Below are 17760 nucleotides of genomic sequence, written 5' to 3' on the forward strand. Positions count from 1 at the left end.
CAAATGTGCCCATGAGTCAGACAGTGTCTAACGATTTGGAGCTCACAGCTCATCGCAGAGCGGGTTGTCATCATCCTCCATGGCATCGATCACACCGGCTTCCACAAGCAATCCTGTGAACCCAGCTCATTGTGCCGCAGGTGGATGTGTAGTGGAGGGGTGTTTTGAATGTGGTCTTGTGGGAGCTAAGGGTGGTGGGTGGTGTGAGAGGAGCATCTCATGGGTGTTGTGGGAGGTGGGGGTGCAGGGTGGTGAGGTGGTACGGTACAGAGGTACCAGTGCCCCTGCTCACCGAGCCCCTACCCCCCTAATTTGTGAAACGTGCGGTGATCAACGTCTCCCGTGCTCGCTGGCCAAGCCGGTGGCACCGTGCAGCCTCGTGTCCATATCCAGCCCCCATGTCACGTAGATTGCCCCGCTCCTCCCTATCCTCCTCATCTGGCGAGGCGGCCCCTTCCTTGGGCTCGTCCTCTGCCTCCCCCTCCTCCTCCTCCAGCACATCGCCCTCTGCTGGACTATGTCCGGGGGGCTGGGATGGTATTAAAACCACCTGGGCTCAACGTTCCATTGCGTTGGAATTCTTCCACAGACCCCAAGAGGCCAACAGCGAACCCAAGCAGACTATCAATGAACCGGAACAGCAGACCGAGAGATCTGCGGTGCAGCAACCGAAGAGGAAAGAGTCGAATTGGACCCCTCCGGAAGGCCGCTGCCTTAGACTCGACATGTATGCTCAAGCTGTCAGGAGTCGCGTCAATGCCAGATTCATCAGCCGCATTCACAAGACAGCACCGAACGTCACCCAAGCACAACGTAATGCCATCCGCGCTCTCAAGACCAACCGCAGCATCGTCATCAAACCAGCAGACAAAGGAGGGGCCACTGTCGTACTGAACAGAACGGACTACTGCAAAGAAGTATACCGACAACTGAACAACCAAGAACACTACAGACAGTTACCCGCAGATCCGACCAAGGAACACATCCGCCAACTTAACAGACTGATCAAGACCTTGGATCCAGATCTTCAGAGCACCCTACGTGCTCTCATCCCACGCACTCCCCGCATCGGAGATCTCTACTGCCTCCCGAAAATACATAAAGCCAACACACCAGGCCGCCCTATCGTTTCAGGCAATGGGACTTTGTGTGAGAACCTCTCTGGCTACATCGAGGGCATCTTGAAACCCATCGTACAAGGTTCGCCCAGCTTCTGTCGCGACACGACGGACTTCCTGCAGAAACTCAGCACCCATGGACCAGTTGAACCAGGAACATTCCTCGTCACAATGGACGTCTCGGCACTCTACACCAGCATCCCCCATGACGACGGCATTGCTGCAACAGCCTCAGTACTCAACACCGACAACTGCCAATCTCCAGACGCAATTCTGCAACTCATCCGCTTCATTCTGGATCACAACATCTTCACCTTCGACAATAAGTTCTTCATCCAGACGCACGGAACAGCCATGGGGACCAAATTCGCACCCCAATACGCCAACATCTTCATGCACAAGTTTGAACAGGACCTACTCACCGCACAGGACCTTCAACCGACGTTATACACCAGATACATCAATGACATTTTTTTCCTTTGGACCCACGGCGAAGAATCACTGAAACGACTACACGATGACATTAATAAGTTCCATCCAACCATCAGACTCACCATGGACTACTCTCCAAAATCAGTTGCATTCTTGGACACACTCGCCTCCATCAAGGACGGTCACCTCAGCACTTCGCTTTACCGCAAACCCACGGATAACCTCACGATGCTCCACTTCTCCAGCTTCCACCCTAAACACATTAAAGAAGCCATCCCCTATGGACAAGCGCTCCGTATACACAGGATTTGCTCAGACGAGGAGGAGCGTAACAGACATCTACAGACGTTGAAAGATGCCCTCGTATGAACGGGATATGACACTCGACTCATCGATCGACAGTTCCAACGCGCCACAGCGAAAAACCGCACCAACCTCCTCAGAAGACAAACATGGGACACAACCGACAGAATACCCTTCGTCGTCCAGTACTTCCCCGGAGCGGAGAAACTACGTCATCTTCTTCACAGCTTTCAACACGTCATTGATGACGATGAACATCTTGCCAAGGTCATCCCCACACCCCCACTACTTGCCTTCAAACAACCGCGCAACCTCAAACAAACCATTGTTTGCAGCAAACTACCCAGTCTTCAGAACAGTGACCACGACACCACACAACCCTGCCATGGCAATCTCTGCAAGACGTGCCAGATCATCGACGTGGATACCACTATTACACGTGAGAACACCACCCACCAGGTACGCGGTACATACTCGTGCGACTCGGCCAACGTTGTCTACCTCATACGCTGCAGGAAAGGATGTCCCGAAGCGTGGTACATTGGCGAGACCATGCAGACGCTGCGACAACGAATGAACGGACATCGCGCAACAATCACCAGGCAGGAATGTTCCCTTCCAGTCGGGGAACATTTCAGCAGTCAAGGGCATTCAGCCTCTGATCTCCGGGTAAGCGTTCTCCAAGGCGGCCTTCAGCACGCGCGACAACGCAGAATCGCCGAGCAGAAACTTATAGCCAAGTTCCGTACGCATGAGTGCGGCCTCAACCAGGACCTGGGATTCATGTCGCATTACATTCATCCCCCACCATCTGGCCTGCGAAATCCTACCAACTGTCCTGGCTTGACACAATTCACACCTCTTTAACCTGGGGTTACCCCATCTCTGGATCTGTAAAGATTTAATCACAATGCATTCCAAGCATTGTTTGGCATCTTTGAATCTGGCTATATATGTGTTTCTGGAACATACCTCTTCATTCACCTGAGGAAGGAGCAGCGCTCCGAAAGCTAGTGACATCGAAACAAACCTGTTGGACTTTAACCTGGTGTTGCAAGACTTCGTACTGTGCTCACCCCAGTCCAACGCCGGCATCTCCACATCAGGACTATATTGTGGAGGACGCAGCAGACCAAAACGATGTGGCCGACCCTCTCCGACTGGTACTGTAGGGCGCCCCCAGAGCGGTCCAGGCACCTGAAGTGCATCTTCAGCACCCCAAAGCACCTCTCGACCACACCCTGGTTTCTGCATGGGCCTCATTGTGGCGGTTCTCCGCGTCTGTGCAGTGGCCTCCGTATAGGCGTCATGGGCCACGACCGCAACGGGTAACCCTTGTCGCCAGCAACCAGCCCCTCAGCCGGGGAGGCGTCCCGCGAACAAGGCGGGGATGAACGATTGTGCCAGCATAAACGTGTCATGTACACTGCCCAGGTACCGGGCACAGACGTGCAGGATCTTCACCTGGACAGACCACCTGAATGTTCATGGAGTGGGTCCCCTTCCTGTTCATGAACACGTCCCTGTTCTCTGATGGCAACGTGCACCCCATCAATCGCCCCCTGTACCATGGGTATCCTGGCCACGGCAGCGAATCCCGCTGCCCAGGCATCCTGGTGGGCATGGTCCACAGGGAACTGGATGTAGCGGTCTGCGATGTCATACAGGGCACCAGTCACTGCACGGATGCACCGGTGCGCCAATGGCTGGGAGATGCCGGGCAGGTCCCCACTCGGCGACTGGAACGACCCTGTGGTGTAGACGTTCAGGGCCACGTCACCTTGACAGCCACCGGGAGAGCATGTCCTCCCCAAGTGCCACGCGGTGCCAGGTGTGCCATCAGGTGGCAGATGTGGGCGACGGTTTCCCAGCTCATCCGGAGTCTCCTCCTGCCTGCCCTGTCCGACAGGTCCTCGAAGGACATGTGGCGCCAGTAAACACGAGGCCTCATCGGACACCTCCGGCGCCTTGGCACCACCACCTCCTCCTTCCCCTCCTCCTGCTCCTCATCCACATCAGTATCCTCATCCTGTGCCTCACCCTCATTGTTCTCCTCCTCCTCCATCTGCGCCCTGCAGCCTGAGCGGGTGCCACCTGGCCCTCTGCAGCCTGTTCCTCTGCTGCAGCCTATCCCTCTGCTGCAGCCTATCCCTCTGCTGCTGCCTGTCCCTCTGCTGCAGCCTGTCCCTCTGCTGCAGCCTGTCCCTCTGCTGCGGCCGCTGCTGCCGGAGCCTCTCTGAGCCACCTGCGCCGGCACTGCCACAGGGCTGCATGCAGGGCAGCGGCTCCCGCCATGGCGGTCAACGTCGCTGGCTGATGCCCAAACATTATGATCTGCAGGGGTTGGGGGGGGGGGAGATACAACATGTTTAACGATGGTGCATGGCCCCCTCTACAGCAAGGTGCCATGCCCCGGTTGGCTGGTTGCGCCAGCCACACATGCACCCAGACCCCTGCCCACACCTTCAGTGCTCCGACCACTACTGCCCGTCCCTCCTGCTAGCACCACCGTTGGATGGCACTGCCCTCAGGGGGGGCTGCCATGTGTGCGGCCCTGGACCTACCCGCATTCAACCAGCGCTCGGGGTTGGTGCCCATCAGCCTGGCTGCCGTAATGGCGTCCGTAGCTTTGGCGCCGCCCTGCCATGGTGGGCCGTTCCAGGCCGGCGGCCCTGTCGTCCCCATGCCCCCCCTCCCCCGAACATGAAGGCCCTCGCCCCCAGCCATGGCCGTGCCCGTCCCGACAGACGTAGGTCCCCCCCACACACTGGCCCATCACCTTCTGCTCCTGTATCGTCAGCCAGCACGACCGTCTGATGATTTTTATTAGCAGATTAGAAAGGCGCAGGCGTGACCTGGGGTCATGCCGTCGGGACTTCGGTCCACCGGGGCCGCAGAAACCCCGGGAGCCCGGAGATTCGATGAACGGATCCCCGGGTGATTCGCCGGGCAGCGCGGCGCCGATCACGCCGTTCTCGCCGGTTGTGAGAATCGCGAAACGGCGTCGGACTGGCGTCGCGCGAAAAACAGTCACGATTTCCGATTCTCCGAACCGGCTCGGCCTGAGAGAATCCCACCCATGATGTACACTCAGAGATAGCAGAAAAATTAGAGGACAAATGTGCTGCCCTATGGTACTCCTTTACACTGCCGCGTAGTGTTGCTAAATTTGGGAGCAAATTAAATCATTGACTTCTACTTAAGAGATAAAAGTTAAGTTTTAAGATGAGAAAAAAATGTGCTTGTTTGAGGTAACAAACAGCATTTCTGCTTGGATGGTTGTGACTCACCAGTGACAGCTAAATATAAAGTAGATTAAAGTCATTGCGTTACAGTGTATTTAGGCCAAATGTGGTGAATCATAAATTAATAGGAAGCAAACAAGCAATTGTTATCATTCTGGTTAAGGAACAAAATCTATTGAAACACGCCCTTCCTTCAAAGCATATTTATCATCAATACCATTCTTAGGAGGCAAGGTTGAATGCGTTGAAAATAAAACTCCGCTTAATTTGATCTCCGACATGCAGAGCTCCTGATTGACAACACACCATCAGGGATTATTCTGATTGGCCAAATGTTTTCCTCACATGGAGCAAGGGAAATTGGAGAGTGAGTCACCCTGTCGACTTGTGCATCATTTCATGTCTATATGAAGATTGGCACTCACTAAACTCCCCATGAGCAGATTGGTTGCCTCACCCTTCAGCCAGTAAATTAAATACAATACAGAGGGAAATTAAACGAGCAGGAAATTAAAGAAATGAGGCAAATAACACTGGACTAATGTACATTTTACAGAGATGTTGAACTATCTATTTACTCACATTGGCATCAGTGGGTGCTGGGGGGCTCTGCTGATAATCAGCTGGCAGCAAAAAGTAGATAATGTAGTTCTTGAATTCCATTATTCCTTCATTTTGAGGTATTTGAAGCAGAACAGGAGCTGTCATGTTGATATGTTTGCCTGTGTTTAAATAACACCGTTAATGCTTGTTCATATTGGGGACTCTGCCGATATGCTGCTGTAATTTGGTGGAAGATTAGCAGAAATCTGAAAAAATGGGTAAATGCTGAAGTTACAGTAAAAGATCGAGATACCCCATGTGTATGTGGTCGTCTTTATACCCTGTTAGTATAGAGACCTATATGGGAAAAACTTGAAGCACAAGACACAAATATATTTAATAGCATAGTATACAAAATAAGGTCCATCAAGCAGTGATGTGTGACTGTCCCTTTCTCATCACCTTTGTCCTTTCTTTCTGATCTATATTGGCTGCCTGTCCTGGGATGCCTTCACTTTAGAATCTCAGCCTTTGCTTTAGCTCCCGCCACATCCTCACCCCCACAGTAGCTCTACATTTGTACTCTCTCTCTCTCTCTCCCTCTCTCCCTCTCTCCCTCTCTCCCTCTCTCCCTCCCTCCCTCCCTCCCTCCCCAACACCTACTCTGATTCCACTCAATCCTCTGTTTGCTCACAATTGATGACAGAGCCTTCAATGGCCTTGGCTCCAACTCGTTGGAATTCCTTTCTTAAACCTTTCCGCATTTCTACCCCTCCCTCTCTCATCAATATATTTCTCTTTATTTGACCTAAACTGAACTTCCAATCCTGCACCTGACCTTTTTCCAAGATTAAGTTCTTTCACCTGCAATGTCAGTCTTTTTTGTTTCACTCCACTGCGACTGAAACCCTCAACCAATAATCAATAGTTTGAATGGATAAAGTTGAGCCAATTCACACCTCTTTAACCTGGGGTTACCCCTATCTCTGGATCTGTAAAGACTTAATTACCTGCAAATGCTCGCATTCTAAGCATTGTCTGGCATCTTTGAATTTGTCTATATATATGTTTCTGGATCATTCCTCTTCATTCACCTGAGGAAGGAGCAGCGCTCCGAAAGCTAGTGTTTGAAACAAACCTGTTGGACTTTAACCTGGTGTTGTAAGACATCTTACTGTGCTCACCCCAGTCCAACGCCGGCATCTCCACAACACTCTTTAAAAGAGCATTTGGTAATTTAATAAGTGATATTCAATTTACCTCCAGCCTGCAATTTTCCAATTTTACTTGAAAAGTCCTTATCCCTCTTCATTTTATGGATACTGGTCTGATAATTAATCATAAATAATGTTCATTTTTTTGCAGACTGTCAGGAAACAGAAGTAATTTTAAATAATTTGTATTTATGGGCAATAGAAACAAGACAAAGCTGACAGTGAGTTTCAGTGTAAGAAAGAGTTAAAACTTTGGTTAACTTCACGATACACAAAGGTCCCTGTGGATTTTGGTTTCATTTCAAACTGTGCCTGCATTGTAATTAAGGGGTTTACAATGTGATAAAAAACAGGGTTTAAAGAAAGACCAGGGCCAAGGCTTAGCAACCAGGGGCTCACACTAAAAAGCATAAGCACTTGTGGTTCAGTTGGAACCAGGGGCGGGATTCTCTCAGCCCGGGGCCGGGTTGGAGATTCGCCGCGTCCGGCGCGAATCGGGCCACGCTGCCCCGTCGCCGGCATGAGAATCGGCGCCATTGGCGCCGGCGTGGTTAGTGCGCCGCCAGTCGCAGGCCGCTCTACGCGGCCAGCCCGCCGATTCCCGGCACGGGGTGGGCCGAGCAGCCGTCGTGAAAATGCCGAGTCCCGACGGCGCCGTCCACATCCTGCTCTGGGCCGGTGAGACCTCGGAGTGGAAGGGTCGGGGGGGCGGCCTGTGGGGGAAGGAGGGGGGTCCGACCCCGGGGGGGGGGGGGCTCCGATGTGGCCTGGCCCGCGACCAGGGCCCACCGATCGGCAGACCGGCCTCACTGGCTGGGGGCCTCCTTTCCTACGCGCCGGCCCCTGTAGTCCTGTGCCATGTTGCGTCGGGGCCGGCGCGTTGAAGCAAGCCACTGCGCGTGTGCGTGTTGGCGCCGGCGCCACTGCGCCTGCACGGATCCCACAGCACCCAGTTCGCGCCGGGATCAGCAGCTGGAGCGGCGTTAACCGCTCTAGTACCGCTCTAGTACCGCGCTGGCCCCCAGTAGGGGCCAGAATTAGTCGTGGGGTCGGCCCATTCACGCCGTCGTAAAACGCGACAGCGTTCATGACGGCGTGGACACTCTGTTGCAGGATTAGAGAATCCTGCCCCAGGTATCTACGAAGAAAGCAGCTCTCGCAGCAGAGATGCAGGGCAATGGAGTAAGGGGCAGCCAGCAAGTCCCAGAAGCTAAAGAACAAATAGTTTGAGAACCCAGGAAAAGAAAAGAGAAGTTCAAGGATGGTTGAAGTCAAAGGGACAAAGAGCTGGAATCTGAACAAGGTACTGGTCACTGAAGTTAAAGAAAGGGCAGAGAGAGCCTCCCCATAAAAGAAAGCGCTGAAAGGTGCAGACCTGGTGAAGTCAGCTAGTGCAAAACCATACATCTGGGGTAATCCTAAATCGGTGACACCTTAATACAGCCGGGAAGCAGTGGTGTTCTGTTGGCTTGGTTGGGTACCTGAATGATTGTGTGGATGATTGAATGCGCATCGCACTCCAGAGCAGAGCAATACTGAAAGGAGAGATTGGAATCGCGGAATTTGGTCCTGGGTGCAGGCATCTGAGAGAAATAATTGTTTGAGAAGATTCCCGGGTGTGTTTCTTCGAGACTGGAATTTCAAAACACGCGGGTGGAAGTCAGGGGCGGGATTCTCTCAGCCCGGGGAATCCTCGCGATCGGGCCACGTCGCACTGACGCCAGCATGCGATTCTCCTGTTCGCGCCGGGATCTGCAGCTGGAGCGGCACAAACCGCTCCAGTGCCGTGCTGGCCCCCTGAAGGGGTCAGAAGTAGTCCTGGCAGAGGCCGGTTCACGACGGTGTTTACGGCGGCGTGGATACTCTGCTGCGGGATGAGAGAATCCCGCCCCAGATTCCAGGGAGACCAGTTGGCTCACAGTGTGATTAGCATCTGGGGGGAATCGATGAGAAATCCACAGAAGTTGTATTGGGTGGGATCTGCCACTTGGTTTCAGAGTGTGGTGTGTCTGACCACAGTTTGCCTGTGGGTTTACGTGGACTGTGTACTTCCTGAGAACATTGAAAAAAATTGAAAATCGCTTATTGTCACAAGTAGGCTTCAAATGAAGTTACTGTGAAAAGCCCCTAGTCGCCACATTCCGGCGCCTGTTCAGGGAGGCTGGTATGGGAATTGAACCGTGCTGCTGGCCTGCCTTAGTCTGCTTTAAAAACATTATAGTATGAGATTGAATTTGCAACTTGTGTTTTCCTTTAAAATCTGTACATTTGTGAAGCAGTATTGTATTATAGTCAGTCTTTTAATGTTTAATAAATGTTTTATTATTACGTTGCCACCCAGGTTGAGAGGGTTGTTAAGAAGGCGTACGGTGTGTTAGCATTTATTGGTAGAGGGATTGAGTTTCGGAGCCATGAGGCCATGTTGCAGCTGTACAAAACTCTTGTGCGGCCGCATTTGGAGTATTGCGTGCAATTCTGGTCACCGCATTATAGGAAGGATGTGAAAGCATTGGAAAGGGTGCAGAGGAGATTTACCAGAATGTTGCCTGGTTTGGAGGGAAGATCTTATGAGGAAAGGCTGAGGGACTTGAGGCTGTTTCCGTTAGAGAGAAGAAGGTTAAGAGGTGACTTAATTGAGGCATACAAGATGATCAGAGGATTGGATAGGGTGGCCAGTGAGAGCCTTTTTCCTCGGAAGGTGATGTCTAGCACGAGGGGACATAGCTTTCAATTGCGGGGAGATAGATATAAGAGTAGTAAGGGCGTGGAATGCCCTGCCTGCAACAGTAGTGGACTCGCCAACACTAAGGGCATTCAAATGATCATTGGATAGACATATGGACGATAAGAGAATAGTGTAGATGGGCTTTAGAGTGGTTTCACAGGTCGGTGCAACATTGAGAGCCGAATGACCTGTACTGTGCTGTTATGTTCTATGTTCTAGAAAGCAACTATATCTTTCAAGTGACCGAGGCAGTTAGCCACAACCAATGTGCTTTTCACTGGAACAGCTTTTAAAATGAAAACAGGGAAAGCACTTCTTTCTCCTTATGCAGTCCAAAGCAGTCAAACTGAAACTGAAAACCCCTCTCACCTGACAGCCACAGCCCAATGTGCTACAAGTCACATGATAAGAGACTAAACCTTTCATAAAGGGACACTCACATGACAAATTGAATTGTTCAAAAACCTGCTGTGTGTATTGTATCCTGCACAAATACCTGCTCCCCATCGTTATTGACCTTCATTGACTTCTGATACATCTACTTCTCAAGTGCAAAGTTCTTATCATTATTTTGAAATTAACATATGCCCCTCTAGCCTGTAACCTGCCCAAGCTATCTTTTACTCTGATTACCGGCAGTTGTGAATCGCTTTCTCCTATTTCTCAACAATTGGTGATCGTGGCTTCAGTCTCTTGGGTCTCATTCTCTGGAATTACCTCCTCTAAAGCCACCTGCCTCTTCACAGTACTGATGACACCACCATAGTGGGTCGGATTTCAAATAATGACGAGACAGAGTACAGGAATGAGATCGAGAATCTGGTGAACTGGTGCGACGACAATAATCTCTCCCTCCATGTCAGCAAAACGAAGGAGATTGTCATCGACTTCAGGAAGCGTAGTGGAGAACATGCCCCTGTCTAAATCAATGGGAACAACGTAGAAAGGGTCAAGAGCTTCAAGTTTTTAGGTGCCCAAAGTACCAACAACCTGTCCTGGTCCCCCCATGCTGACAATATAGTTAAGAAAGCCCACCAACGATTACTTTCTCAGAAGACTAAGGAAATTTGGCATGTCAGCTACGACTTTCACCAACTTTTACAGATGCACCATAGAAAGCATTCTTTCTGGTTGTATCACAGCTTGGTATGGATCCTGCTCTGCCCAAGACCGCAGGAAACTACAAACGATTGTGAATGTAGCCCAGTCCATCATGTAAACCAGCCTCCCATCCATTGACTCTATAATTCCCGCTGCCTTGGAAAGGCAACCAGCATAATTAAGGATCCCATGCACCCTGGACATACTCTCTTCCACCTTCTTCCGTCAGGAAAAAGATACAAAAGTTTGAGGTCACGTACCAACCGACTAGAGAACAGCTTCTTCCCTGCTGCCATCAGACTTTTGAATGGACCTACCTCGTATTAAGTTGATCTTTTCCCTACATCCCAGTTTGAATGTAACATTATATTCTGTAGTCTCTCCTTCCTTCCCTATGTATGGTATGCAATGTCTGTATAGCATGCAAGAAACAACACTTTTCACTGTATACTAATACATGTGTAAATAATAAATCAAATCAAACCAAACCTTAACCCTGCTGCTTTAAGATCCCCTTTGAAACATATCTTCTTTTTAAAAAATATATTTTATTAAAGTTTTCAAACAGAATTTTTCCATTTTACAAATCAACATAAAAATAGTACAGTAACTGATAAATAACATTATTTAAATAATATAGTGAACAGAGTAACAAAAAATAGTGCCCCCCCCCGCTGCTGCTGACGAACTATTTTCCCTTAACGTTCCGCAAGATAGTCAAGGAACGTTTGCCACCGCCATGGAGAACCCTTGAGCCAATCCTCTCAACGCAAATTTCATTCGTTCTAGTTTTATGAACCCTGCCATATCGTTTATCCAGGCCTCCACGCCGGGGGGTTTCGCTTCCTTCCACATGAGTAAGATCATTCGCCGGGCTATCAGGGACGCAAAGGCCAAAATATCGGCCTCTTTCGCCTCCTGCACTCCCGGCTCTTCCGCTACCCCAAATATCGCTAACCCCCAGCCTGGCTTGACCCGGACCTTCACCACCTTTGAGATCACCTTTGCCACTCCCCACCAGTACTCATCCAGTGCCGGACACGACCAGAACATGTGTGTGTGGTTCGCCGGGCTTCCCAAGCACCTCCCGCACTTGTCCTCCATTCCGAAGAACCTGCTCAGTCTTGCTCCCGTCATATGTGCTCTGTGTAGAACCTTAAATTGAATCAGGCTAAGCCTGGCACACGAAGATGAGGAGTTTACCCTGCTTAGGGCATCAGCCCACAGACACTCCTCAATCTCCTCTCCCAGCTCTTCTTCCCATTTTCCCTTCAGCTCCTCTACCATCGCCTCCCCCTCGTCTCTCATCTCCTGATATATTTCGGACACTTTGCCCTCCCCGACCCATACCCCGGAAATCACTCTGTGTCGGGAGCAGCGGAAATTCCCTCACCTGTTGCCTCGTAAACGCCCTCACTTGCATGTATCTGAAATTGTTCCCCGGGGGCAACTCATACTTTTCCTCCAGCGCTCCCAGGCTCGCAAACGTCCCGTCTATAAACAAATCTCTCAGTTTCCTAATTCCTGCTCGTTGCCAGCTCTGGAACCCTCCGTCCATCTTTCCTGGGACAAACCTGTGGTTATTCCTGATCGGGGACCACACCGAGGCACCCTTCACCTCCCTGTGTCGCCTCCACTGCCCCCAGATCCTTAAGGTTGCCACCACCACTGGGTTTGTTGTATACCTTTTCGGGGAGAGCGGCAGCGGCGCCGTCACCAGCGCCTTTAGGAAACATATCTTATTGTCAGAACACTGGCATAACCTTATTAGTAATTGTGAAAAGTGCTTTAAACTGACCATCAAAAAAATCAACTACCTCCCATGAGAATGGTTTTGTTTATTTTTTGGGATGGTATTCTCCTTCCAACTTTCTCGGTCCCTGGTTGAGCAGGTGGACAACCTGGTCTCGTGTTTTATCTGCTATGGAACAAGTCACCAGGACATGTGTAAGAATGACCTTCAGTGAGTGCCCTTGAGTGTTTCCTCCCTCTGGAAAAAACACCCTCAGCAGCCTCTTCCCTCAAACAACACTCCTGACAACACAGGCAAATATTGAAGTGCTTTTCCAAAGGTGTTGTGAGGTAAAAGGTGTTGTTTTCAAACGTTGAAGGAGAGCTTTATTTGGAAGTAATTATTACAGTTGAAATGGTTGTCATGTTAAATTAAATTTTTTGTCCTCTTGTTTGTACCTTCTGCATTGTTGCCCTGAATGTACTGAAAGATCCTTGTGAATCCTTGATAGCCAGCAAATTCCATAATGAGGGACGTAATGTTGGTCGCAACCCATTTTGAAGCATTATAATGACGGACCTGCATGTGAAGCAGCAAAGATAAACAGTGGTTAAACACTAAGCAGCTGATTTAACTCACTGCAGTTCCAGCTACATAGCCTGAATGAAATATGTTTCAATTCAGACCCCAAAGCTCTCCCACTAAGCCATTATAGTTTTGTTTTCTACACCAGTTATTTTTATGATTATTTCAGCGTGGGTGCTAGTTTAGACCAAATTTCAACTGTTTTTTGTTGTCTGGATCCACACCCTCTAGATACTAGGTGGAGATCTCATTCCATTTAGGTTGCTTACATCTGGCAGAGAATGTAAACCTTTGCTCGCCAGTCTGGTCTGGATCAAATTAAAATCCCATACAATTGTGAAAGGACAGTGTCGTCACCCACTCAACCAATGGGCAGCACGGTAGCACAGCGGTTAGCACAGTTGCTTCAGGGTCTCAGGTTCGATTCCCGGCTTAGGTCACTGTCTTTGTGGAGTCATGATGTGGAGACGCCGGCGTTGGACTTGGGTGAGCACAGTAAGAAGTCTTACAACACCAGGTAAAAGTCCAACAGGTTTGTTTCGATGTCGACATCGAAACAAACCTGTTGGACTTTAACCTGGTGTTGTAAGACTTCTTACTTTGCGGAGTCTGCACATTCTCCCCCTGTCTGCGTGGGTTTCCTCCGGGTGCTCCGGTTTCATAGATTATCATCATAGAATTTACAGTGCAGAAGGAGGCCATTCGGCCCATCGAGTCTGCACCGGCTCCCGGAAAGAGCACCCTACCCAGGTCAACACCTCCACCCTATCCCCATAACCCAGTAACCCTACCCAACACTAAGGGCAATTTTGGACACTAAGGGCAATTTATCATGGCCAATCCACCTAACCTGCACATCTTTGGACTGTGGGAGGAAACCGGAGCACCCGGAGGAAACCCACGCACATGCAGGCTTCACATGCAGCTTTCCTCCCACAATCCAAAGTGCAAATTAGGTGGATTGGCCATGAAAAATTGCCCTTAGGTTAGGTGGGGTTAATGGTTCTACAGGGATAGGGTGGAGGTGAGGGCTTAAGTGGGGTGCTCTTTCCAAGAGCCGGTGCAGGCTCGATGGGCCAAATGGCCTCCTGCATGTAAATTCTATGAAATCTATGAAATTAACGCCGCCCTTTTAGGTGTCATCAGTTATTAGTAGATACATAAATTCTTCAGCAATCGTTTATTGGCTGCATTGTGCCTATTGTTTTGAAGATCTAATGAAATAACTACTGATTACTGTACTCCTTGGAGTTTAGAAGGGTGCGGGGGGATCTTATTGAAACATATAAAATTATGAAGGGAATAGATAAGATAGATGCGGGCAGGTTGTTTCCACTGGTCGGGGAAAGCAGAACTAGGGGGCATAGCCTCAAAATAAGGGGAAGTAGATTTAGGACGGAGTGTAGGAGGAACTTCTTCACCCAAAGGGTTGTGAATCTCTGGAATTCCTTGCCCAGTGAAGCAGTTGAGGCTCCTTCTTTAAACGTTTTTAAGAAAAAGATAGATGCCTTTCTAAAGAATAAAGGGATTCGGGGATATGGTGTACGGGCCGGAGAGTGGAGCTGATTCCACAAAGATCAGCCATTATCTCATTAAATGGCGGAGCAGGCTCGAGGGGCCAGATGGCCTACTCCTGTTCCTAGTTCTTATGTTTTTATGTACTGATCAAATCCAACAACTCTTTATCAATTTCTCTTTGTTCAGGATAAACAACAAACACAAAAAAGCCCATCCCATTTTGGGTGTGTACACTTTCAGCTTTGTGCACGATTTCTATTTATCTATTTATTCTAGAATTGAGAATTAGTTCTGAACTTTGCTTCTCACCTCATAATCCGGGGTTTCACAAACAAGATCATAGCTGAAACATTCATTTACTTCTTTGCATTGAGCTGGTTTAGAATAACTGTTCAAAGAGAAATAAAAGAACAAAAGAAGAATAATTAGAACAAATATTACCCTAACCATTCTTTGCCACAGTTATTGTATCTACGTTCTCTGTTGGGTTAAGTAATGGTTCAATTTTTAACAGATACGCTATTAAAGATGCTCAATGATATATAAGACATAGGAGCAGAATTAGGCCATTCGGCCCATCGAGTCTCTCCGCCATTCAATCATGGCTGATATTTTTCTCATCCCCATTCTCCTGCCTTCCCCTCATAACCTTTGGTCCCCTTATTAATCAAGAACCTATCTATCTCTGTCTTAAAGACACTCAGTGATTTGGCCTCCACAGCCTTCTGCAGTAATACGTTCCACAGATTAATCACCCACTGGCTGAAGAAATTCCTCCTCATCTCTGTTTTAAAGGATCGTCCTTTCAATTTGAGTCTGTGCCCTCAGGTTCTAGTTTTTGCTACTAGTGGAAACATCCTCTCCATGTCCATTCTATCCAGGCCTCGCAGTATCCTGTAAGTTTCAATAAGATCCCCCCCTCATCCTTCTGAACTCCAATGAGTACAGACCCAGAGTCCTCAACTGCTCCTCATGTGACAAGCTTTTCATTCCAGGGATCATTCTTGTGAAACTCCTCTGGACCCTTTCCAAGGCCAGCACATTCTTCCTTAGATAGGGGGCCCAAGATTGCTCACAATATTCCAAATGGGTCTGACCAGAGCTGTATATAGCCTCAGACGTACATCCCTGTGGGCAGCATGGTGGTGCAGTGATTAGCATTGCTGCCTCACGGAGCCGAGGTCCCAGGTTCGATCCCGGCCCTGGGTCACTGTCCGTGTGGAGTTTGCACATTCTCCCCGTGTTTGTGTGGGTTTCGCCCCCACAACCCAAAGGTGTGCAGGCTAGGTGGATTGGCCATGCTAAATTGCCCCTTGATTGGAAAAACAATTAATTAGGTACTCTAAATTTTAAAAAAAGAAGTACATCCCTGGATTGTATTCTAGCCCTTTCGACATGAATGCCAACATAGCACTTACCATCCTAACTGCCGACCGAGCCTGCACATAAAGTTATGAGGTGGAATCTTACCATATTTTTTCAAAGAGTGCAATTTTGAGCCCGCGTTAGCCGCGCGCGGGATCGCTGTCAGGGGTGCAAAGTCTGGAGAGAAGCGGAAAATGTAAATCTAGCCGGCAAGGTCACAGTTCCCCCCGCCCCCTTGCCAGCGGAGTAATGTGAAAAACAGCGCGTGAGCCCGGGAACCTCATTTGAATAGATTAGCATGTCATTAGCCAGCACTTACTCCGGGACTTACCCCCTCACTGAATGTAAGGGCCCTTCCCTTTGATTCCCTTTTCTTTTCTTTTGTCTTTATCGTCTTCAGAGGACGACTTCTGTGAGATTTGAATCCCAAATTCAAGAAGTAATGTGAGGCCAAAAGGGGATAAGCTGCATGGAAGGTCAAGCTAACTGGTTATCATAGATTATCATAGAATTTACAGTGCAGAAGAGGCCATTCGGCCCATCGAGTCTGCCCCGGCTCTTGGAAAGAGCACCCTACCCAAGGTCAGCACCTCCACCCTCTCTCCATAACCCAGTAACCCCACCCAACACTAAGGGCAATTTTGGACACGAAGGGCAATTTATCATGGCCAGTCCACCTAATCTGCACATCTTTGTACTGTGGGAGGAAACCGGAGCACCCGGAGGAAACCCACACACACACGGGGAGGATGTGCAGACTCCGCACAGACAGTGACCCAAGCCGAATCGAACCTGGGACCCTGGAGCTGTGAAGCAATTGTGCAATCCACAATGGTACCGTGCTGCCCTAAATGGAGGGTTGACTGTCGGGGATTAGTGTCAGGGTAGAAGGCTGTTACAGAAAGATGGATCATTTAATCTGCAGCTCTTGTGAATGAGGGTGCTGCGTAAGGATGGGGTGGACATGCTAATTTCAGTCTTCACATGAATTAGGTCTGCCTCGCCTGCGACAAGAGGCAGCCAGTTGCCTGATCAGCTCCCTAACCCTTCCTTGGTGAGTCAATTGTGACAATTAAGTCGGCACAGCAATACATGTGGGTGCCACTGTTTGGAGCCATGTCCTTGACCCTACCTTCCAATGTTCATGCTAACATCTACATTACAAAGAACAAAGAACAAAGAACAAAGAAATGTACAGCACAGGAACAGGCCCTTCGGCCCTCCAAGCCCGTGCCGACCATACTGCCCGACTAAACTACAATCTTCTACACTTCCTGGGTCCGTATCCTTCTATTCCCATCCTATTCATATATTTGTCAAGATGCCCCTTAAATGTCCCTATCGTCCCTGCCTCCACTACCTCCTCCGGTAGTGAGTTCCAGGCACCCACTACCCTCTGCGTAAAAAACTTGCCTCGTACATCTACTCTAAACTTTGCCCCTCTCACCTTAAACCTATGCCCCCTAGTAATTGACCCCTCTACCCTGGGGAAAAGCCTCTGACTATCCACTCTGTCTATGCCCCTCATAATTTTGTATACCTCTATCAGGTCGCCCCTCAACCTCCTTCGTTCCAGTGAGAACAAACCGAGTTTATTCAATCGCTCCTCATAGCTTATGCCCTCCATACCAGGCAACATTCTGGTAAATCTCTTCTGCACCCTCTCTAAAGCCTCCACATCCTTCTGGTAGTGTGGCGACCAGAATTGAACACTATACTCCAAGTGTGGCCTAACTAAGGTTCTATACAGCTGCAACATGACTTGCCAATTCTTATACTCAATGCCCCGGCCAATGAAGGCAAGCATGCCGTATGCCTTCTTGACTACCTTCTCCACCTGTGTAGCCCCTTTCAGTGATCTGTGGACCTGTACTCCTAG

The 17760-nt window shown here is 49.4% G+C and overlaps 2 protein-coding genes across 3 annotated transcripts in view; one reads left to right on the plus strand and one right to left on the minus strand.

Moving 5' to 3' along the window:
• LOC140403126 (3',5'-cyclic-AMP phosphodiesterase 4B-like) overlaps positions 1 to 17760 on the plus strand; it is a 965446-nt gene that overhangs the window by 18196 nt on the left and 929490 nt on the right. The gene's annotated exons all lie outside the window — the stretch shown is intronic.
• LOC140403124 (heme-binding protein 2-like) overlaps positions 1 to 17760 on the minus strand; it is a 51502-nt gene that overhangs the window by 10480 nt on the left and 23262 nt on the right. For both annotated transcript variants that reach the window (XM_072490767.1, XM_072490768.1), the window contains exons 3-5: positions 14826 to 14904; positions 12872 to 12992; positions 5681 to 5820 (exon numbers count right to left, since the gene is read on the minus strand). In XM_072490767.1, coding sequence (XP_072346868.1) covers positions 5681 to 5820; positions 12872 to 12992; positions 14826 to 14904 — 340 coding nt within the window. The remainder of the gene's footprint in view (positions 1 to 5680; positions 5821 to 12871; positions 12993 to 14825; positions 14905 to 17760) is intronic.

Source organism: Scyliorhinus torazame, chromosome 27 (assembly GCF_047496885.1).
Source record: "Scyliorhinus torazame isolate Kashiwa2021f chromosome 27, sScyTor2.1, whole genome shotgun sequence".
In the NCBI taxonomy this organism is placed as follows: domain Eukaryota; kingdom Metazoa; phylum Chordata; class Chondrichthyes; order Carcharhiniformes; family Scyliorhinidae; genus Scyliorhinus; species Scyliorhinus torazame.